This window comes from Bactrocera latifrons, unplaced genomic scaffold (assembly GCF_001853355.1).
Source record: "Bactrocera latifrons isolate USDA-ARS-PBARC rearing strain unplaced genomic scaffold, ASM185335v1 scaffold_107, whole genome shotgun sequence".
NCBI classification, from domain to species: Eukaryota; Metazoa; Arthropoda; class Insecta; order Diptera; family Tephritidae; genus Bactrocera; species Bactrocera latifrons.
In genome coordinates, this window is record NW_017534486.1 from 376722 (window position 1) to 401300 (window position 24579).

At 35.9% G+C, this 24579-nt stretch overlaps 1 protein-coding gene across 1 annotated transcript; it reads left to right on the forward strand.

Annotated features, from left to right (window-relative positions):
- Positions 1 to 15564: 15564 nt before the first annotated feature.
- LOC108970509 (17-beta-hydroxysteroid dehydrogenase 13-like) lies at positions 15565 to 19468 on the forward strand. The gene is made up of 6 exons (XM_018935953.1): positions 15565 to 15810; positions 17864 to 18019; positions 18096 to 18272; positions 18360 to 18432; positions 18512 to 18818; positions 18890 to 19468. The coding sequence occupies exons 1-6, from the start codon at positions 15652 to 15654 to the stop codon at positions 18963 to 18965; spliced, it is 948 nt and encodes a 315-aa protein (XP_018791498.1). The 5' UTR covers positions 15565 to 15651; the 3' UTR covers positions 18966 to 19468.
- Positions 19469 to 24579: the final 5111 nt, after the last annotated feature.

Sequence of the window (24579 nt, forward strand, 5' to 3'; positions counted from 1 at the left end):
TAAATTATTTTAATGTTTGAACTGGAAGATAAAATTGTATAAAATTCATGATAAATAATAATAATGCCATATTCATTGGAAAATTAAGGGGTTACATGGGTTTACGGGTTTCAAAAAATATATTTATTTTATTAGCTTAATAAACACTAAGATAACTTGTCCTAAATTTCAAGTTGATCCGAGTAAAAGTTTCGGAGATACAGCCTCGAGAACTTGTGCTCTCAAGGAAGGTAGACTAAGTGCGCCATCTGTAAACTCGTTCTTCTCGAAACTGTGTTTTTGAAGTCGGTTGGCATGATTTCTCGAGAATTACTAAGCCAATCTTCATAGCATTTTACACATGTCTTTGAGATACAATTCTTAAAGACTTGGACGAATGTTTTTTTTTTCGACTAAAATCTTTTTGAACAAAATTTCATGAAATTTTCACTGGAATTCTCAATTTTTTTTAAACTGTCTGCCATAAATCCAATTTTCACCGCCCGAGTCGTTTCTTCTTTTCGCTATTTGGCACCCATTTCAGATACTGAGTGCTGTCAGATCCTTTTCCACCTAACCTTCTAATCTCTCCAACGGAGAACTATGTCAATGTCGTTGTATATCTCGTACAGCTCATCGTTCCATCCAAAGGACCATAAATCTACCGCAGTATCGTGCTCTTGAAAACTCCTACGGCCGAATCATGAAATGATTTCATTGTCCATGTCTCCGCACTATATTTCAGGACGGATCTTTGTTCGTCGAGAGACAACTTTACTTCGCAATTGCCTACTCAGTCCAATGTAGCACTTTTGGTAAGAGTTATTTTGCGTTGAATTTCGAGTCTGATAACTGAAAAAATGATATGAACGACAAAATTTTGATAGTGGTTGGATAATATATAGATCAATCCATACTTATGTGGTATTATGCAGAAACTTCAGAGTACCTACTTCATAATTGCGTAGTACTCATTAACAATTTTAATAAAAGTTTCGAATCCAAAAAACCGTTGCTATTTGATACCAAGGAAAATCTTTAATTTTTAGATAATTGGGAGATATATGAGAAATATACGTTATACTACCGCTCAAACTAGATATCTCAGCCATATATCGGCTCTTTTCATAGGGACGCCATAAAAGTAGACCGATAAGAACCGAAAACGATGCCATATTTTTTCGCGCTCTCTTTACATTTCGCTTCAGTAAGATTTGTCATTTCATCATGGAAAGATGTACGATCCAAGAACGAGTCGAAATTATTAAAATTTACAACCGAAATTCGGAGTCAGTGGCCGCAACGTCCAATTAATGATCATCATAATCATCTTGTCACATCAACAATTCAGCGTCTAGCGGCAAAATTTGAATCCTCAAGCACAATACAAAATGTTCCTGTGCCAGTGAGATAAAGAAGTGCCCGTAGTGTCGACAATATTGCTGCCGATAGCGCATCAATTGGGGAATACTAAAGCCAGTCTCTCACACGTCGTTCTCAAGCGTTGAAACCACTTGACCACCAACCAAAATCGTCGTATGTTCGTGAATATAGAAAGAATACAGCAGCCTGTGAATTCATCTTATAACCTACCATAAAATTTTAAAAATCCCACGTTGGAAATTAAAATGTTGAAGCTTCATATGTGAGTTTCCATTAAAGTCGAGTATATTAATGGCTTTATAATGACTATCTCCAACTAGATTCTTTTTAATAAGCAACATTAAGATATTTGGAACAAACTGCTGCTGCGCTGCAAGTCTCCCATGAAATGGCTCAACTGTGAGCTCATAAAACTTGTGCTCTGCCACTCATCAAAGAAAATAACATAAAATCGACAAGAAATTATGAGCACAAATTCCCACAAGCCGTATAAAATTTTATCAACTTTTTCATGGAAATAAGCTAAGCACCTGTGGCTTTAGAAATGATATGTATAGAACAAACATTTCTTGCATTTGTGGGCATGACATCGCGATTATTGTTTTTCGCGGCTTACAGCCTGACAGCTAATTACCGCCTGTTGGCACTTTCTCACGCCAATCAATCGCGGCTACTTTCCAGTAGCGCTCTAGCATTTGTAATGGACTTAAGTTGTTGCTGTGATTGTTTTTGTTTGTGCCCATTGTTTACTTTGTTGACATTGAATGTCATTGTGTGGCAGTAATTAACTCCTTTCCGATTGATTAAGGCTGCTGGCGCGCCAGCGGAAATGTCTTGTTTGTCAGCGCGCGCGTTAATGACGCCTTCAACATGCCTGTGTCTGTATGTGTTTGTGTGGTGTATGCATAAATAAGTATTTTAACAAGGCGTGATAAGCAGCGTTCGAGGGGTTGCCTCGTAACCCCATTGGAGCTGGCCAACCGCGCTGAACCCTCAGTTCGGCAGTGAAGCGCTAAGCCAAAAACGAAGCGCGATTAGGTTGAAGTCACGACTTCGCTGTTGCACCATTCGTGTTCACATGGCGGTGAGGAGACACTGGTAACGGCACAATGTAGAAAAATACATATTATATATAAAATGGCATTAATATACCAAGTTGCAGTAAAAGAAAATGTTCTAAATGTAATTCCGTTGAAGTGATTGAATTGTGCACATGATTAAAAAGTTCTCCTAATTTCACTAGCTTTACCAACAGCAGCGAGAGCGCATACAGGGCAATAAATTTCTGTCCACTTTAGCAAAACTTTAATGGTGGCTACCACAACTGCAGCAAATGTTCGGTATTTTAGCATTTTCGAAATGAGCAATCAACGAGTTTCAGCGAGTTCCTCCCAGCCAAATCGCTAAAATAACAAAAGCTCGCTCATTCACATTCAAAATTGTACAAAAAAGCAGAAAGTATTTCTCTAATTGAAATTTAAATCGCAGTAAATGTATGCATTGTACATAACTTTCTCATTCTAGTGGTGTTTACTGGGTTGTTATAAAAAGTTGGATTATCGAAATTAAATTTTCAGTTATGATTTGGTAATTAAATAAGAAGGATGCTTATAAGAATGGGTTGCCCTCATAAGACTTATGATTTAAAATTTGTATAAAAACAAAGTTCATGCAGAGTCAGATTTTCCAAATATAATATATCTATTATGGCACCAGCCAAATAATATATACCTGAACTAGTTTCACTGTTACTCATCAGTCCAGTACCTTTAGATTTAAGAACATTTCATACTCTCACAAACAGAAAAAAAACCGTGAAACGCCATCAAGTGTTCACAAGGGCAGGTAAGTAGGTAGAGTGACTCTTTAATGACGTACTTAGGATAACTATTGCGATAGTACTGGTACTTCTACCCACGCTAATATGTCCTCTCTGAACCACCATCTACTGTTGTTTCTTTTTTACTGAGGCATTTTCTATGTGGAGGGTCCCAAGGGATGGTTCGGATGTTACTTGACCACCCAGATGATACTACCCGAAGTCATGAGTCATATTTAAAAGTAGGGTTTCTGGCTAACCCCAATTGAATGGCTCTCAGAGAACTCTCCCTACTTTCGTGAAATTCTACGCATGATCCCATCCTCCTCCGAAACCGAAGATAATTTCGTCTATCTTGGAACCATCATTAACACCAACAACATCGTCAGCTTCAAAATTAAAAGCAGAGTAACTCTTGCCGGGAAGTGCTACTTCGGACTGAGTAGACAATTGAGAAGTGAAATCCTCTCTCGGCGAACAAAGACTAAACTCTATGAGTCACTTTTTATTCTCGTAATGCTATTTAGTGTAGTGGCATGGACCATGACAACATCAGATGAGTCGAGTTTTCGAGAGAAAGGTTATGCGGAAGATTTATCGCCCTTTGCGCATTGACAACGGCGAATATCGCATTCGATGGGACGATGAGCTATAAGATTTATACGAAGTCATTGACATAGTTCAGTGAATTAAAAGACAGCGAGTATGCTGGCAAGGTCATGTTGTCCGAATAGACGAAAACACTCCAGCTCTGAAAGTATTTGACGCAGAGGAAGAAAAGACCTCCACTCCGTTGGAAAGACTAGGTGACGAATAAACTGGCTACACTTGGAATATCCAATTGGCGCCATGCGGCGAAAGGAAAAAATGACTGGCGCGCTGTTATAAACTCTCCAGTAGGCATTATAAGACGTACTAGAGTTCTCATATCATCTAATTGTAGTGTGGTGCCTGCTCTGTCTAGTTCATCTGTTCATATCACTATGTTCTGGAACACATTGCAGATGTGTCGTGAAATAGGATGATAGGTACACCAAGACATCAAGATATATTTCACTATCTTCGATGAAGTCATAGGCGACTTTAGTGATTTCATGTCGCTTGTATTTCTGCATACCATATATAAATATTTTTCTTATTTTAAGCCACACCTTATCAAAACAAGTAGACTCTCTTTAATTGCTGTAATCTCCGCATTGCTGTAATTCCGTGCCGATACTTATCTTTGTATCTTTTTTGACTTGACATTATTCTAAGAACTCCACTCTTTCAGATCCAATGAGTTATGTGAGGCGTTAGTCAGAATTTGACATTTACAGATATAAAGTTCTATTGCTTCTTTCTTTGTCCCACCGTCAAAGTTTGGTGACCTAATAGCATCCGGTCTAAAAGTAGCCTTTAGTTCAGCGCAGCCCCCAATTTTCTTTTGACGAGAGATGTTCAATAAATTTGGCATGGAATATTGTCTAAGGCAATCGTCGATTGTCGAAAGAAATTATTCTGATCGGTTCGCGATAATTTAGAGCTACCATTCAAACTGAAACATGTAAGGAATCTTTTGTGTTGTGAAGGGTATTATAGCTTCGTTGTAACCAGTATTAATATTTTGGAATTATTTTAGACTTTCATAAGTCTAGCGTTAGAAAGCGCTAAATTTTACAAAGAATTAGATGTCTAACACAAAAGTAAATCTCTAGCGTTCGTATACAACTGCCTATACGCATATTCACGTCAAAATTCTTACATTATTCTTGAAATTACAGCAAAACTTTAAAATCCTCTTTTAAATTCACAGTCACTATATTTCCATTACAACAATTTACGCAACAACACTCGTTTACTTAATAAGCAACCGCTTACGGGCAATACACGCTGCAATCAAGTAACTATTTATGAGTATATCTACTGCTTATTGCGAAATAATTGCGCATAAACCACGTGGAAGAGCTCACCTACAATTTGCAGCAACAACAACAATGCAAATAAAGCCTATAGTTCGAAGAAATTGTTAAATTTGCATATGCACACAATAGTTGTAGTTGTTGTTGGCAGTCTTAACCATACATATTGTTTTGTATGTTATACAACCTGTCTCTTATACACATCTAGATGTGTATAAGAGACAGCACCTACAATTTGCAGCAACAACAACAATGCAAATAAAGCCTATAGTTCGAAGAAATTGTTAAATTTGCATATGCACACAATAGTTGTAGTTGTTGTTGGCAGTCTTAACCATACATATTGTTTTGTATGTTATACAACATACAACACATACCGCTTGTTGTTGTTGTTGTTGTTAGTGTGAATTGTGGCGTGCGGCGTGCGGCTTCAACACTGATGCACCTTTAATAATACTTAACAATAAGCAAAATGTGAAGAAAATTATATAGAATGCATGAAAGAACACAGTGTGGTTGTAGTTGTTGTTGTTTGCACTCCGCAATCAATTGTTGTGCCGACCAAATAAAGACTGAACCGCAGTAGTTGTTGGAAATATGTGTGGCATAAAGTTGCACAAGTACATATGTACGTTGTGTGAGTGTGTTTGTTGTTTGTCAAATAACGGTTATTTCACACATCAATAGACTTTATTCTAGTATAGAGGAAAATTTCATATTGACCATTGGCCGAAAAGTGAGAGATTTCACTTTAATATTTGCATATGCCATGTCCTACACACACACACACACACACACACACACACACAGACTCACGCATGTATGCCTCCACCTGTTGCTGACACACATCCGACAAGGACAATGCAACAATCACGTGGCTTTTGTCGTACAATGAGACATTTATGCCTCGTAAGGTATGAATTTTCTATTTTCCATTTTGTGTGCAACATTTCTTGCATTTTTCATAGGCTCTCTTGCCCATTTAGCCGCTCTCTGGGCACCCAGTATTAATGATGATTGTTAGGTTTTGTGTCGGAAAATTGAATTTTAATTGAAATTTTAATTAAAAGTTGAAATAGTTTACCAAATGTTTTGGCAAATATTTTCCCAAACGCATGTAACATACTGTGTATATACATACAGACAAACAAGGGTATAAATAACAGGCAATTTGTATTTGTAATCATAGGTTGTACAAAGGGAGTAAGCTTGTGTAATGCAGCATAGCACCTGCATGTGTATTTACCCACATGCGATTTAGAAGAACAAAATAGTGAATATAAAAATATAAAATTTTTAAAATGGATTAAAAGAACTTTGAAATCATAAAAATTTGAAAAGAAATAAAATAAAAGGTTTGTTATAAAGATTATACCAGTTAGTACGTGTTGCACACTCTCATAACTCAGCAGCGAATCGACCAAGTTAAAAGTAAGTCTCTCACTTTCACACTTTAGTGTAACAGTTTGGAACTACTTTTCACATAACACAAAATCAAATTCCTCATAAGTCTTTCATTCTTCAATATATAAATCAGGCACCAAAGAGGTTGAGGAAATAAATTAATTTAAAATAGTTGAAATCGGACTGCAACTCTTGAGGCCACTTGAGACCAAATGTGAAAAGCGTCAAGCCTTTGGCTGATCTTACACCGAAAGTATTATTCAAATAGCGATATATCCTAATGCGCATGGATACCTTTCCTTGATAAGGATTTGATCTTGAGGTTAGAATAAATGAATTTGGTTCAATACCATACCTATCCCTTATACATCTAATAAAAAAATCGTGGAATATTCGACTGCCATCATAATATAATATATCGAATATAAAATAAATGGAATCGGATTATACCATCCGCATTTTTTTTCCAAAAGAAAAGACATTTCACCATACAAAGCTTCTCTTCCAAAGTGAGTTATGAACCAATAAAACGCTCCTCCGTTATATCATTAATTTTTCCGTGCCCCTCGGTCCGTTTTCGCATTGCATTATCACATGGCTTTCAAAATGATTGGATATTGCAAGTCATTTTCTACGCTCTCTGCTCTAGGGCTGCCTACTATTTTTAGCCGACATCAATTACCTTCACTCAATTTTATTGAATATCCTTAGGAGTCAGAGAGTTTGCGTTCATGTTTTTTTTTTAGCGCGTAGTAAATATTCCTTATACGAGGTAATTRACAGTCGTCGGTGATTATCGTTTTTGCTTGTAGGTTTTCCGTACTGATTTCTCCAACCTTATTTCCTAATTTTCGCAGTACTTCTTTTCATCGTCGGCACTTAAAAAAGATATCGTTTGCGTCGTCTAGTGGGTTGTCTGCTACTTCTGTTTTCCCATGATGTATATATACTTTCCGACCCGGGTAGCCGTGTTTCCTAATGTGCCAGATCTCTATATCGATCTCACCAGCATTCAAATGTTTGTTTCCCAGCACGTTGTCCCCTTCCTCTATCCAATATATATCGAAAATARTTATTCCCATATATCTGATTTACGCAAATGTGGTCTATGTATTATGGTACTAAAAATAGATGCTATCGGATATATATTTCCAAAAATTAGTGCAGTGGAGCTATACCTTCACATACCAATTCAATAGCATTTCCGCTTTAACTCTGGTTGTCCTACTAATTATTTGGCTTATGCTTTCTAATGCCAGCAACAAAATACAAGGTAAAGCCCGTCCCACAATCTCGAAAAATTTATGTTTATTCGAAATCACTCTGGCAGCTGTTGCTAATTGTGTTACCTCACTACTAAAAATGGTTCACACGATACACACTCATCGATGAAGCATTTTGAGCTTACCACAAATTCATTAAGGCAGTATATATCAATCCCACTTGACTAGGTTCGCCGAAAGTTTATCTATTGAGATATTTCAATATCAGTCTGAAAAAGCGGTAAAATATTTAGTCAGAACGAGTGTGAATTTATTGACATATCAGAAAACTTACAATTGCGGCGAGATTGACTTTGCTAAGAGCAAGTAATTCGGAGGACCAATTACGGTTTACTTTGGGCCAAAAAGTTCTCGCAGTCGCATAAGTTCTATATGTCCTAGGGCCCACTGGAGGTCCATGGTTCAGTTAAAATCGAACGACACATCAACTTAGCAATTGCCGGCAATTCTGCTTTGACCAATCACCCAAACGACTCTTATATGGAAGAAGTTTTATGCTATGGTTAATGAGGTCAAACACTACTTGACTAATTTTGAGTTCACAGACAGCGAAAGCTGTATAGCCGTTCATCAATCGAAGTGATGCACAAATTTCTGAAGGAACCTACACTTCGATACTGCTGCATTGATGACAGTCCGTGAAAGACGCTAAAACCAGAGTTGATGGAGAGCTGCCGACAGAAAACTCCACCTTCTAGCCTCCGTTTTAACTTCGATCCGTCCGTGAAAAAGCTACCAGCATATCTTCTCCAAAGACTTCGAAAATCCCAAGATAATGTGTAAACAGTGATGTAGTCTACAGTCAATAAGGAAGTCGAAGTACTGCAGAATTTCAGTACCGCACCTGTCAGCTAAGTATGTCTACAAGTACAACGCGCAGAATGGCATTGAGTGTCATTGTTGGTGTTGTGCTTAGTGCACCGTAGAAGGCGATGAGAACTGCTCTTTAAACTTCTCTTTTGCTGGAACGGTCGATATCGGATTACTCTGCTGTCATAAAAACTGACCGATCAACGTTCTGGTAAATAATCGTTTGTATTTCTAAAGGGTATTATAACTTCGGTGCAATCGAAGTCAATTTTTTTTTTTTTCAATTTTGTAGTTGTGATGTCCTCAGTCTCATTAATCTCAAATTGATTTACTTTATTTGTAAGGGCAAGTAAACAAAACGAACTTATCCAGAATTCGTTTTACTTTTTTCTCAAGTTGGCAATATCGTGAGCTCACTGTATCGCACATTTTTTTCGCTTCGAATTAAAAAAGCGCGTACACACACCACATCACCTTAGCATGGGGTCAAAATTATTGACTAATTATTGCTTGTTAGTCGAATGCTTGCCTTTATATTCGAAACTAGAAGTGATCGTTGCTGGCACCGCTTGTTTTTTGTTGTTTTGTCATTTGTCGTCAACAAACGTATCTCGCTTTTTGTAGATTGGAATCTATTTATATTATGCAAGCAGCAGCGCAGCGGCGCACAAAAAGTGGCGTCAAATCACGGCTTCTATTTCCTCTACACATTCATACATACATATGTATGTACAGTTTTACAATAATGTCTACATATGTATGTTATATAAGTAGAGTTAAACAGAGGGAAGATAAAAACAACGGCAACAAGTGTAAGCAATTGTAATAACTGGGAACTTGTTTTAAGGAAAAGTGTAAATTAGAGTGCAGCAATAATATTTATTCTCACGCAACATGTTGCTAAAGAGGAAAATAGCTTTGATCACCTAATGGTTGTACATACGTATAACCTGAGATTAATCGAGAAAGCTGTAGGGTCATATTTGTATATATAAATGTTCAGAATGAAGAGACGAGTTAATCCGGGTGACTGTCCGTCTGTCCATCTGCCCGAACGTGCAAGCTGTAACTTCAGTCAAAGTTGAGATACTATATATTGATGAAACTTGATATGCGCGTTCCTTGGCTAACAGAAATTACGAGCTCTTTGATGGATTAATAGGACTACTGCCACGACCATAAAACGCCGCTAATCGAAAAGCCATAAAGTGACACATCTAAGCAATAAATTAAGATATACAAAACTAATTAGGCACAAGTAATTGTAGTGCACTTGTGGGCCAAAAATTTTGAAAAGTGGGCGTGGCCCCGACCTCTCATTCTCGACCTTCCGGTATACAAATTGGAACAAAATTAATAATAAAACTTTGCACGAAAAATATATATAGAGTATTCCACCTTGGACCTAAAATTGTTCAAATCCAGCAAAAACTGTACAAATCCCTATATGCCGAATATTCGGACCCCAGTACCTATAGTTGACTTTTTACCGCAAAATCTGACGATGTGTGAGATATGTAATTGAAATTCAGGTATAATGTTTCCCTGACCATGGCATGTCTGTATAAAACATGGATTGAATCGTGTCAATACTTCCCTTAGCTTCCATATACCCAACGCAACAATAAAGCGCAAAGCATATATCGGCCAACATGTGAGTTATCTCTTTGAAAGGATCTCCCGACACTGATCGGTTGCATCCGAACTTAGCGCTTCATTACCTGATTTCTTATTTAATTAAAACGGTTTTTTTTTTTTTTTTTTTTTTTTTTTTTTTTTTTTTTTTTTTTTTTTTTTTTTTTTTTTTTTTTTTATATTTTTTTTTTTGTTGATAAATCTTACGATTTAATATTGAGTAGTCGAAAAAGTCTTTTCGTATTTTATCAATAGATGTCGTTACAGTCGTATATCTCCACTGCTACCAATCACATGATATCTTACCTCGGGGAAATTGCAAAAAGTGACAGCTGTTCAAAAACAGAACGGAGACGATGCTGTAACAGTTTGTGTAGCCTAACAATTTACTCACTTCTGTTCTGCAAATTTCGAAATTTCTACTTACGCTGATAGAATAATGTCTCTAGAGGAAAAATGGCAAAAAGTGGTCGAGCAAAATGCTAGCAATTTGTATTGCAGCTAATTGCTATTGTGGTTCGTTCTAAATAATTTCTTCGAAGATTGTAGCGAGTTCGGTTTTATGAATAACATCACATGGAAGATGAGCTTGTTTATATTATTATCGATTATTTATTCCCAGGTCAAAGTCATATTCAATTTTAGAACCACACACCACCAAATTTATAAAAATATAGAACGAATTGTCGCTTTCTGACTGAAATTACCGCTGAGTCTGAAATGCTTTATTTTTGAATTTGGAGTATGGCATTATAAAGCACTTAAGCCTCTCTCATTATTTTTGATAAGTACTTTTATGTATTCTTAAGTGATTTCCTATTATTTTATGGTTTATTGTGGGAAAAGAAAGAAGACATTTGTAATTAATAATTAAATGTAATTTTATAAGAATATATATTGTGACAAAAAAGCACTCGGAAGCTATAAATAAAACGCAAAGTATTTAATATTTTTTATCAATATTTATTCGCCTTGAGAGTAATCGCCAAGATATGAATAAAATTATGTCTTATTATGAATTTCGAACAGGAAAGTTAATATACATATTCAATCTCCCGATACAATGCTGGTATGGATGGAGTTCACAAAATGTTAATGCTTACCAGATCAGAGCCAGAGGAAAGTTTTCACTTTTTACGTGGTTTATCGATGTTTCTTTTCAAAATGCTTGGCTGCTACATCATCAATCTGGCTTAACGCTCTCTCTTTCAATTTTTCCGAGTTATAGCATACCATTATTGTATGAAGCTGGGTGTATCAAAACCACTCAGTGAATTACTCACAATAGAGTTCAGTTTTCCGTTATGATCGCCACAACACTTCTTTTATGTTATTCCAGCTCAAAAAAATGGCGCAGTTGTCGAGGAAGTGGTACAAATTGTTGTAACAAATGTTGTGTCGATTTGTGCTTTAAATTTTTCAAGAGAATTAATAGCTCGCAATACAGAAGAACGCACAGACTGTCGTCCATATTACGTACAGTGATGAACAAAAGTATTGGCACAGCAAGATACCTTGACTTTACCACTGCCTTATATAAAAAAGGTTTTGAATACAAAAAAAAACCCTTAGTTAAGACCACTAATTATCAATTATATTATATAAATTACGCTGAGATTGGTGAAATGATGAACAGAAGCCGATATACCATATGGAGTATTATTCAAGAATTTAGAGGTACTGCATCTTTACAAAGCGAAAAACGAACAGGCAGGCCGAAGGCTTTAAGTAAACGCGAACGTAGTCAAATAACCACAAAAGTAAAAAAGTACCCCAGACTATCACCCAGACCCCAGACTATCCTCCAAATCGCTGCGGAAGTTAAGGAATAGATGGGAAAAGATATTCATCCAATAACTGCATGAAGCTAATTACAGTTCTCGAGTAACAAACGAAGCGTTTGGCTTATGCGAAGGAGTACATAAGCAAGCCAAAGACTTTTGGGACAGTGTACTCTTCTCAGGTGAGAGTAAGTTCAATATATTTCAATCTGATGGTCGGCAAACTGTGTGGATAAAGCCTAATACCGAACTGCCAAAACAGAACCTCGTTGCTATTGTAAACCATGGCGGTGGAGGAGTAATTGTGGGGTTGTATGTCCGCTGCAGGTGTCGGTGAGCTGGAATTCATAGACAATATTATGGACAAAAAATATAATATGGAAATTCTGAAGAGAAATGTAAAAAAAAGTTCCGAATAATTAAAATTGCCAGAGTCATTCACATTTCAACACGATAATAACCCGAAGCATACGGCTTATGATGTACGCATGTGGCTGGCACATCACATAAAATATACATTATCGCATCTCCCTCAATCGCCCGATCTTAATCCAATAAAACATTTGTGGGAAGAACTGGATCGGCACGTTAAGAAGCGAGCAATATCAACAAAATATGAATTGAAGGTGGGACTAATGGAGGAATGGCAGAATATTGGCGCAAAAAGGACACAAAAATTGGTTTGATCAATGCCAAACCGGGTGGAAGCAGTCATCAAGCAAAAGCGCTTGGCCACAAAATATTTATTTTATCCACATATTGTTTACTACTTTGTTAATTTTTTTTTATTTATTTATTAATTTTTTNTTTCTTTTTGTATACTTTTTTGTTTTTGTATATTTATGGAGTGTACCAATACTTTTTTTTCGCTATAATTAGCACTTTTTTCTTTTTATAACTACTATTAAATAAATATAAGAGATAATTAAATGAATTAAAAGAAATATAGTATAATTGATAATTGTTACATATGAATTGATTAATCAAGTTAATGGCCATTATTATATGTATGAGTCGTACTCAACTTTATACATTGTTGTAATTTACAAATGGTCACGCCCAAAGGCCAGGAAACCCAAAAGCCAATAAACTTGCTGAATCGGTGTAAAAAGTCCGCGAAATTATTGGTATCGATGCAAATTTTATTAGGAGAATGTTGAGTGAGGGACTGAATACGAGTAAAAATACAATTTAAGAGAATTTAAACTGAATCTTTGAATGAAAGAAAAGTCTGCTCATGTTTTGTTGCCCATGAATTAAATGAAGACAAAAAGGTGAAGGAGTTTCTTGATAAAAAAAAATTAGTTTCTCTTATAAATCAATCTCTATATTCGCATGATCTATCACCATATGACTATTTTTTAGTTCCGAAACTTAAAACCAACACGAAAGCAGCATTCTATGAGACTCCTGCTATAGCCAATGTGCTGAATGAAATACGTATAAATGACATACAAATTCTTTAGACGCGCTGCCTGATTGTTCCAGACGTTGTATTGCGTCAAATGGAAACTACTTTAAATAAATAATAGTTTTTGAAGATATTATAATTGCACATTCTAATATATGCAAAAAGTTCGCTTACTTTTCGGGCACACTTGAGTTAGCTGCATATTTAACTATACGAAGTCTTAAAAACCTATAAAAAAAAAAGCAACATTTTTTACAGACTTTTCTTCTTTTGCCTTTCGGTTCAGGTCTAAAGTATCATAAATACAATGAAAAGCAAACTGCGTTTATATTATTAGTTTCTTCCGCTATTTAATATAAAATAATAGAATTATTAACAATAATAGTATTTCGTATTCAATAACGTCAATTACAAAATTCAGTTACGAATTAGGGTGCAATCTTCGAAAATTGGCGAAATCTACTTCTTCTTTACTAGCGTAGAAACCTCTTATGCGGTTATAGCCGAGTTAATAACAGAGTGCGAGTCGTTGGAGATTGCCAGCGATTCCAGGTCCTTTTCCACCTGGTCCTTCCAACGGAGTGAAGGTCTTCTTCATCCTCTGCTTCCCCCGGAGGGTACAACGTCAAATACAACATAATACAATTCGTACAACATGACTTATTCAGCGTAGCCGCTGTCTTTTAATTCGCTGTCCATCAATCCATCGATTGCGATATTTGCCGTGGCCAACGCGCAAAGGAACATAAATATTTCGCATAACTTTTCTCTCGAAAACTTGCAACATCCAGAAGTTGATTGAAGAAGTCACACGAAAAGTATTCGCCTTGTCTGAAACCCCGCTCGGTATCGAACGGCTCGGAGAGGTCCTTCCCGAACTTGACGCAGCTTTTGGTGTTGCTCAACGTCAGTTTACACAGCCGTATTAGTTTTGCGGGGATACCAAATTCAGGCATCGCGGCATAAAGGCAGCTCCTTTTCGTGCTGTCGAAAGCAGCTTTAAAATCGGCGAAACGATGATGTGTGTCGATTCTTCCTTCAAAGGTCTTTTCCAAGATTTGGCGCATGGTGAATATTTGGTCGGTTGTTGCTTTGCCAGGTCTACAGCCACACTGTTTTTTGCCTTTGTTTTTCGAGCATTACCCCTGTCGCCCAACTTATCCGAGAGGAGCGTATGCACGTATAGAACACTGGAGACACGTCTTCCGTCTGTAATAAAGAGTTAATAAATGACTCAATATTAAGACTAAAAGAGGGAAAGAAATTCGATTTCTTATTAACCTAATAAACCGCAACTTTCTAAAAGCGTTAAAAAGTATCCTAAGGCCGTTTGACGAAAAGCATAAAGAGAAAACCCAAATATGCAAAGTAGATCCGAAAATTTTTAATCTTTTTATAAGGGGTACTTTTTTAGACATGTAGTGTTCAAGGAGAAATATAAGGTATTTTTAATATTATGGTTATATTATGTATTATGGCTAAGATTTAGGGTAAGTGACTGCTTCGGCTGGCTCCAATAAATTAGAACCGAGAGGCTCAATTTTCAAACACAATCTGCAGCCAGCAATAACACCTTTTTATACTCTTTTTTTTTTAATTCCAAATATTGCGAATTTCTTTATTATTCTCTTGTTTTTGAACAGCTGTAACTTTTTTACATCTTCTCCATATTTAATTTTGGTTAAATGAAACTTTTTTGGTCAAATAAAGTTTGAAATCTTACCTTTCCAACACTATATGATATGACACAATGTGATTGGTCGCATTGGAGACATACGACTGCAACGATATCTATTGAAAAAATACGAAAAGACTTTTTCGACTACCAATCTAATGAAAAGTTTGACATCAACTCTCATTTGAAATTTAATCGTGACCACGTTTCGAACATTGACTAATAGAAAGGTCGTCACCCACAACATATTCTCGGCCACGCTAGCTTTGAAAGTCGTGGAGTTTGTTTGTCACAAGTATATTATTGCGAAATATCAACAACAACCCTCTTGTCTAGGTCAGTTGACTTTTTATATTTTTTTTTTGTCTTTCCACTTTATTAATGCAATTTTAATTATTGTTATGAATTCTAATTATTTTATTTTTGTTCCAAGTTTAAGCGCATATTTATTTAAACAACGAGATCTAAACGATTTCATTTAGAAATTTTTGTCTCTATATTAACCTGGCTACCGCCCAGTGATAGTGTTACGCTTGGCCCATCGTTGAAGCGTGTACTTGTGAGTTAAAAATGTTGAAACCAAGATTGCACAAAGCAATTGTCTGGACCTTCAATGTTATATTGGCGATTTTCGTAGTTCCTATAGCGCTTTTAGTGACCACCATAATTACTAATATTGAAAGTTGCCGACGCAAAGAGGAAAAATCTATTAAAAATGAAGTGGCCGTTGTAAGTGCAATGTAATATTTCATATATTGAAATTATTATAAAATTGAAGAAAATTAAGAGATATTGCGCATAGACTGAACTAAATCGAGTTCCGGAGTTTCAAAGCTGCGAAATACTTCAGAGTTTTAGAATTGCACCGTTTTTTGAAAGCTGAAGAACCGAAATGAGAAATCGGACTAATGCCATTATTGACGGTATTGATATTTTTAATTAGCGAAATATTGGCACCAATAATTTAAAAGCTGCACTCGAGTATTCAAGCACGCTTCTAACCCCTAAAGAACATAGCAATAGTCAAAATCAAAATCATTACTAAATTTAATTTCGCGACTAAATTTAATTATTTTAAAATTAAGTTCCAGTTCGTCAGATCATATAACCTTTGACGAAACTAAGGTAAACCGTCTTGGATCAGAGGATCGCGAGTGGACTTGAAAAAGTAAGGACATGAAGTTACAGTCTCACCACATTAAGCCTACACTGAAATTTGGAGGTGGCTAAATTATGGTATAGGGCTGTATGATAGTTCATAATGGCGGACTAGCGAGAATTGAGGGTAAAATGACGGCAGACTCTTACATTGACATTCTGAGCAATCATTTAGTTCCCTTTGTGGAAGATTTAGTTGTAGGTGTTTCGAACATCGTTTTCCGGCAGGAATGATCCGCTCAATTAGCCACCGCAGTCTCCCGATCTTAATACATTTGAGCACTTGTGGGAAGCAGAAAATCTAAGAAGGCCAAAAATTGCTCAAAACCAGCAAAAACTGTTCAGCCCTTAGGTACCGAATATTTGGACCCCAGTACCAATAGTTGATTTTTGATCTAAAATATCGGTCGATGTGTAAGATATATAACTGAAATACAAGGATAATCCTTCTCTGACAATATTTTATATGTATGTCCAAAAGTGATTAAATAGGGCCAATACTTCCCGTAGCCCACATATATCTAATATAAAGATTTTCGAACTTCCAGGTAACTGTTACCTTGACCTAGCCCCCGTTTAACTGCTACCAGGATTTCGAACACCCGGCTTACTTTACTCCATATGATTGGTTATTGTATGTGAGGTAACTTTTTGAAACCCAGAAAACATTTTTTTAGTATGTGGCATAATAATAGTTAATACATAAAATCGGATAGATACTACCCAACTCCCATATACCACGTACAATGACCTTCGTTTTTCTGACAAATCTTATGTCGAATTTGTCGACCAGTGTATGAGTTATATAGAGTGTAAGTATAAATATTATAAAGCCAAACGGAAATCTTAAATTTTATATAATTTGTATAAATTGTGGTATATAATGTATATATATAATATGTAGGGACTAGGCAATATTTTGGCATGGTTTTATCCAATTTTTGGATTATGTGAATTACTTATTTTTGACTCAATGCCATGTTACCATCACAAAATATTCTCCTCGATTTTCAATACAAGGTAACAGAGATCGACCGATACGTTCGATAAAAAATCAGCTGTATGGATAAATGGATCACTCAAAACATAGGTTTTCTGAGCGTAAGGTGAAATACATTGAACATTAAATGCAGCAGTCTTTGTGTAACGTTTTATTAATTCGTAGTCGTAGTTTAAATTAGCAGAAGACGATGAAATTTAAAAGCTTGTTATTTGGGAAGTAGGCCACTATAGCAAATTACAGTTTTTTACCTTAATTTAGTGCTTAGTTATGGTATATAATAGGTTGATTTTTTCGGTTAATTTGTATGACAGCTTTAGTTGCCCGACAAGGGCGACTCTGATAAATAAGATGAAAAAGACATGTAGAAAATATTTGATAGATATCTCGAAAATTGAGGGCATAGTTTACATACATACATATATACAGACAGACATTCGTACAGACGAAAATGTCTAAATCGACTCAGGGCCACTAATAATTTGTAAGGTCTCTAAGGTTTCTTTCTGGGTGTTCCAAACTTCGTGATAAACTTTATATATCCAGTTCACGGTATAATTAACCAAATACCTCCTACTGAATTGAACACTCCATCTCTATTAATGGATTTTAATCATATTTAAGGTCACTGGTTCAGCAACTGGACTGGGTAAACATCTCGCTATAGCATTGGCCGCCAGAGGATGCCATGTCGCTATATGTGACATCAATTTTGATTTGGCTGTGACGACAGCTCAAGAAATTGCCGACAAATATGGCGTCAAAACAAAAGCCTATAAGGTGAGTGAACTCGAAGTTCCGTTCAAAACGCTCATTTTACAATCGGATTTTATTCGATAATTTCACCCTATAACAGGTGGACGTCAGCAAATACGATGAAATTGTGGAACTCAATAAAAAACTAACCGATGACATTGGTGCCGCCACTATACTTGTGAATAATGCAGGGTTGATGCTCCATGCAGATAGGCTAAATCCCACAGTCGAGGAAATTCAAACGATGATAAATGTTAACTATACTTCACATTTCTGGGTAAGTTAGCTAAGAGTTTAAAACAAAATGGCGTCCAAATCAAAGCAGACAAAAGTGTTGTAATTATTGAACTTTTTTTTTTCTCAGACAAATCGTGTATTCAAAGAAAATATGAGGCGTGCCGAGAAAGGGTATATTATGGCAATATGTTCAATAGCCGGTAAGTTACAAGTATTTTCATAAGTATAAATTCATTCAAAATAAAAATCACATATGCTTTGACTTACAATCATATCTAGGTCTTCATGTAATGGTGGAGAACGAACCGTATAGCAGTACTAAGTTTGCTGTGCGCACCCTAATGCGAGCACTGCGAGCTTTATTGAAAATTGAAGGATTGCATTATATTCATCTTACTACCGTATTTCCTATATTTATTGCAACTAGCTCAAAACTTATCCAGTTATCTATAGATGAAGGCTTCGGTAAAATATATCCATTACTAAAAAGTGAAGAAGTGGCGCAGAGAGCTGTATCGGGAATGTTACGTGGTGAAGTGGAAGTCATCATACCCAGTTACATTGCACTCACGTATCGCCTCTACGTGTAAATAATTACAACCTTTTACCAAGTAAATGTGATTCGCAAATAATTTCAATTTATTTTTATCCTTGCAGCCTTTTCCCACAAAGAGTTCAAGATTGGATCAATGCTTTCTATGTGAGACGATCAAAAAAGTATAAAAAAATATGAACAACAACTCTCTCACAATTTGCAAAAACCAAAGGCGGAAATGTATTTAGAGGTGTTAACGAAAATTTTTGTTAAAAAATTATCACTTCATTTCAAAATTCATTATTCGACGAAATAGAATACAATCTTATTTGAAATCTTAGCAGCTTATTCTACAAAACATAACTAACTTACTTATTTTATGTACAAAGCTAAGCGTCATAGTCGAAATATTTATATCAAAACCAATAACATATCTCAAAATGAATATAGTCGTCATACTTGGCCCCACGAAAGTATGTACCGATGTCTGTAATATTCTCATCCGAACAGCGATTTGCTAATTACAATATAATCGCTTAATATGATAGAAGTATTGAATATTAATTATAGGATATAAGCGTAATTAAAACGGAAGAATTTTAACGTATTGTGTATATGAGGGAAAAGTCAAAAGAGAAATGATTTTATTAGGGATATCGATCCAAGGTCGCCAGCAATAAATCTCACATAATTACATTAAATTCTCTCTTCTGCTTCATTACAGCTTATTGCATGATTCAAAAGCATGTCGAATGAGTGTTTTAGCTCGCTGGTCGGTATGTTCGCCAGTAAGCCGGTGCAAGGCTTTTGAATGACCTCTACATAACGACGTTTCGATGGAATCTTCAACAATTGAAACGTTTCGATAAAAGTTTTACCAATTTTAAAACAAAATTTAATATTGGCTCTTTGTTCGAAGCTCATTTTCGCATCGATAACACAAACATACTGACAACTAAAACGCACCAGTCGACATATAGATGGCGCCACCAGCGGGCGCTAGATTCAAAAATTCCTGTTTACTTTGGAAAGCACCTTGAGTGATATAAAGCCAAGATCGGTATATATGGGCAAAGGTTTATCATAGACTGATCATATATTCAAGACGGTATTAAACACCAGTTTAAGTTAAGGCGTTCATTTAATTTTGTTTAAATATCTTACATACTTACGAGATAAAGTTTGCTAGATATATGAGATAAAGTCAACCAGAGAGGCAGTTGCTTTTCGTGCTGATAAAAGCGTCTTTAAAGTCGACGAAGAGGTGATGTGTGTTGATCTTCCTTTCACGTGTATTTATTGGGCGCATGGTGAAAATCGTGCAGAACACACTTAGGTTCCAGTCGTCGGACATGATTTCATATGATCATATCTTGCAAAGAAGCTGATGCATGCATCTTATCGATTCTTTACCGCCGTTTTTGAATAGCTCGTCTGGTAATCCATCGGCCCCTTCCGCTTTGTTGTACACTGTCGAATCTCATCATAATCCAACGTCGTCGAATCAACGGGGAATCGGGTTCGCCATCTCCAGATGTTACACTTTCACTACCGTTCAGCAGGAAGTGTTCCCTCCATAGCGATTTGATGATGAATTCTCTTGTTCTAGAATCTAGTAGTAGAGGAGACCATATATTGGACCCCTGCGAAGTCAATCAGCCTCCGACTGTTGTACCAAAGATGCCTTCTTTACCCACCCTGACGTTAACAAATGTCCCAAGGACCTAATCGTTCGTTTCACGTCCATCGCATTTCTTTACTTATTCATGAGTTTCTCACGACTCCAAGGTGCGCGGCGAGGAGACAAGAGTAGGAATTGGGTACAGCAATGTTCGATTTTGCTTATCTACAGTATGATGTTTTATCATTACTTCTCGATTCATGCTTAAGTTATCGAATATAAAGAAATCATCAGAGAGGTGACCAAAGAGTTCAAATCCTTATGGACATTTTTGTATTAACAATTCATGGATTCTTACCATAATTATTCGATCAATCTGACAAGTGGATTTAATGAGATTATCAAAGACAGTACTGAAATCCTTACAGAGCCTTGAATATATAAATATTTCCAAGATTTCAAAGGCCAACCACCATCACAAGTGAGTTGTAGTCGGAGGAGAACATACTGAAAGGGGAAACCTTACTTGTTTCAATAAACTTAAATTTTAAATTTTTTGGATAAATTCTTAAAGCTTTTAGTTCGAGATTATTTCTCAAAGTTCGGATAAATACGTATATGAGTGGAACCATATTTTACAGATATATTTTTCTTAAAAAACTGAAGCAACCTATAGGATAGTCGATGAAAATCGAAATCGGTGAATATATAAACATGGTGCACAAATCAAACGCTTGAACTTAGATTATGCCACCTCACACTGGTTCATACTAGACCAAGCTTTAGTCGAAATTCGACACAAGAAGGCGAGAGATATCCTATCTTCCAGGTATTGAGAATAATTTTGGTGATTCACAAGGTGTAATTAACACCGATTGCTCCTATGAAGGGACAAAACGGTCAAAGATCTCTATTAGTTCTCTTTTATTGTTACCGACCGTACCGACCGACTCACATCTCCATCGTCGCCATGGTCAAGTTGGTCGAATTAAGCTACAAACTGCTGCCTCATAGGCCATTTGTTCCAAATCGACTTCGTTTTGTTTCCAAATTTGAGAAAGTTAGTCATCGCGCAGATAGTTCAGTTGAATGACTTTGATAACGCGTTGGCATATATAGTTTGCACATATAGTAAGAAGTTCCGATTTGCCTTTTATTAAAAATATAAGTTTTAGAACAACGAATTTGAAAAGTTATAAGAAGAATTTTAATTTTTTCGCTCCGAATAAAAATCTAATGTACCAAATTGGCGGAACCCGAGATCTGAATAGATTCACGGATTTATACGGATTCCCTTGAAAGCAAACTTATACCATTTGCAGAATAGTTTCCAAATGAATATGGGATTTTGCAGCAGGATAATAAACCTTTACATATTTAAAGATACACGACCAGAAATAAGTCCGAACTTTATTTCAATCTGAGATCTTTGTGACTTCCTTATTGCAAAAGTTTACTAAGGTTGTAGGCAGTTTGGATTCTTCAAGGAGGCCAATATTATATTTAGAACTTCGAATGTAAATAACTCGTGATCCGATAGAGATACTTTTTTCAATATTTTTATAGAGATCACAAGTAATACTGACGCCTGAACATCATTTACAATTCGATCAACTTTATTAAGAAAATTCACATTCTGTAAAGGATGTGTATCGCGCGTTTCGCTCAACTTATGATCAACATTTCCGGCCTACTGATCGTACTATTAACAACACACTATCGCCCATCTTAAGACATTCATTATTGAGTCAATTCGATGCCATTCAGCCATTCATGAGCTATGGGCTCTCGAAAAGTTCCAAGAAGCCAAGAAGATCCGACGTTTTCGAGCAAGATTTTATTCAGTGATGAGGCTCATTTGTGGCTCAAAGGGTATGTAAACAAGCAAATGTTCCTGTCATTTAATCCAGAGAAAACAACGGTTTGCTGTGGTTTATAGGCCGGTGGAATCATCGGTCCATATTTCTTCAAAAAATGTGCCGGTGAGAACGTAACCGACAATGGCGATTATTATCGTGTCGAGATAACCGACTATTTGAGGCCTGAAATTGAAGCTTGTAAACTCGGCGACATCGCATCAATCAGTGGATTTATTGAGAGAACATTTCCGTAGAATAATTCCACGTTTTCGGCTGACGCCAAGAACGTGTGATATGACACCGTTAGACTTTTTTCCGTATGGATATGTAAAATTTAAGTCATTGCGTACAATCCCGCTTTGATTCAGACCTTGCAACAAAACATCACGCGTGACATTCGCCAGTTACCAGTCGAAAGGCTCGAACGGGTAATCGAAAATTGGGCTCAACGAATGGAGCATCTGAGACGTAGTCACGGTTGACATTTAAAAGAGATAATCTTCAAAAAATAAATTCCAATTCTTTCGAATGATAATAAACATTCCCTATTAAATTCGAAATTTCTGTGTTTTTTTCAATTAAAAGTAGGGAACCTCGAAACCTCGAAACCTCGAACCCTATATAGCTCCATTATCTATCTCGATTAGTTTAATTTTATAAAAACGACCGTTAGGTAAACAAAATTATTATATTCTGTAGTAACAAGTTGCCAAAGTATAATATAAAAAAGTTGTGTTAAACTTGAAAAAAAGCTCAATCATATGAATTAATTAAAAAAATCTCAAGTTTATACATTGTTTACATAATTTACAAAGGTCAACCAAAAGCCAATAATCGCGCTAAATCTGTGTAAAAAGTTCGCGTAATTATTGGTATCGATGCAAATTTTATTACGAGAATGTTGGGTAAGAGATTAAATACTAGTAAATATACAACTAGTACTATACATAATATATGCAAGCGCTGGTTGATTGTTCCAGACATTGTATTGCGTCTAATGTAATCTATTTTGAATAAATAATAGCTTTCGAAGATAATGTAATTGCATTTTCTTGTATATAGTATATTTAACGAGCTCGTAGAAAACAATTTTTTACTGACTTTTCACCGTTTGCTTTTCGGGTTAGGTCTAAAGTATAATAACATACAATAAAATGCAAGCTGTGTTTATATTATTATTTTCTCCCGCTATTTAATATAAAATTATATTAAAACAATAATTTTTGTATAAGGAAGAGAAGAATGCCACACAAGCCACCAATGAAATTTGTGAAGCTTATGGAGACGATTCTGTATCAGTTCGTGTAGCACAACAATGGTTCGCTCGCTTCGGTTCTGGAAATTTCGAAATTTCGATATACACTGATGAAAGTTTTAGACAGGTGGAATATTGTCTCTGGCATATAATGGCAGAAAGACTTCTTCGGCTACATAATATATGACTCAATATTAAGACTAAAACAGACAGAGAGAAATTCGATTCCTTTTTCCTTACTAACGAAATAAACTGTGTCTTTCTAGGACCGTTTAAAAAAGTTCCAAGACCTTAACTTACCCACCCTAAGGTACGTTAGACATACTTTTACTTTCAAATTATTCTCAAATTATTTTATTTTTCAAATTATTCTCGATGAAAAGCCTAAAGATATTATATAAGGTGGATCCGAGGAATTTTGTCATTATTATAGAGGGTACTTTGTTTAGACACATGTTTGTTTTAAAGAGGAAATGAAATGTTTATAATTTAACATTAAAGCCAAGAATTTAGGTTTTATTAACAAGATAAGGGTTTGTAACTATATTTTCAAAATGATTTCAGGAACGTAACCGCCTCGGCTGGCTCCAATAAATTCGAACCTAGAGACTCAATTCTCCAATACTTTCTGCAGCAATTTGGGCCATATGTCAGCAATAATGCGCCGAATATTCACCTATAAGGCATCAATAATCTCGTTCTGCTTCAATTATTTTTGAATTTTGTAAGGCCGCACACCAAGACATTTCCCTGAAATCTTCCATAAATGATAAAAGAATCTTTATTGTCTGAAATTGAAATTCGTGATCTCGGCGACATTTGATGGCGCCCACACATCGCATAAATGGAGTTATTGAAAGAACACTTCGGCAAGCAAATAATTTCACGTTTTGGGCGGATCGATTGGCCACCGAGATCGAGTGATTGACTCCGGTAAAGTTTTTGTGGTGCAAATAGTTAAAGTCTAAAGTCTATAGGAACAATCCTGACAATCTTCGTTTCAGTCCTTGGAGAAAAATGTCACGCAAGTCATTCGACAATTACCAGTCGAAATGGTCGAACCAGTCCAAACGAATA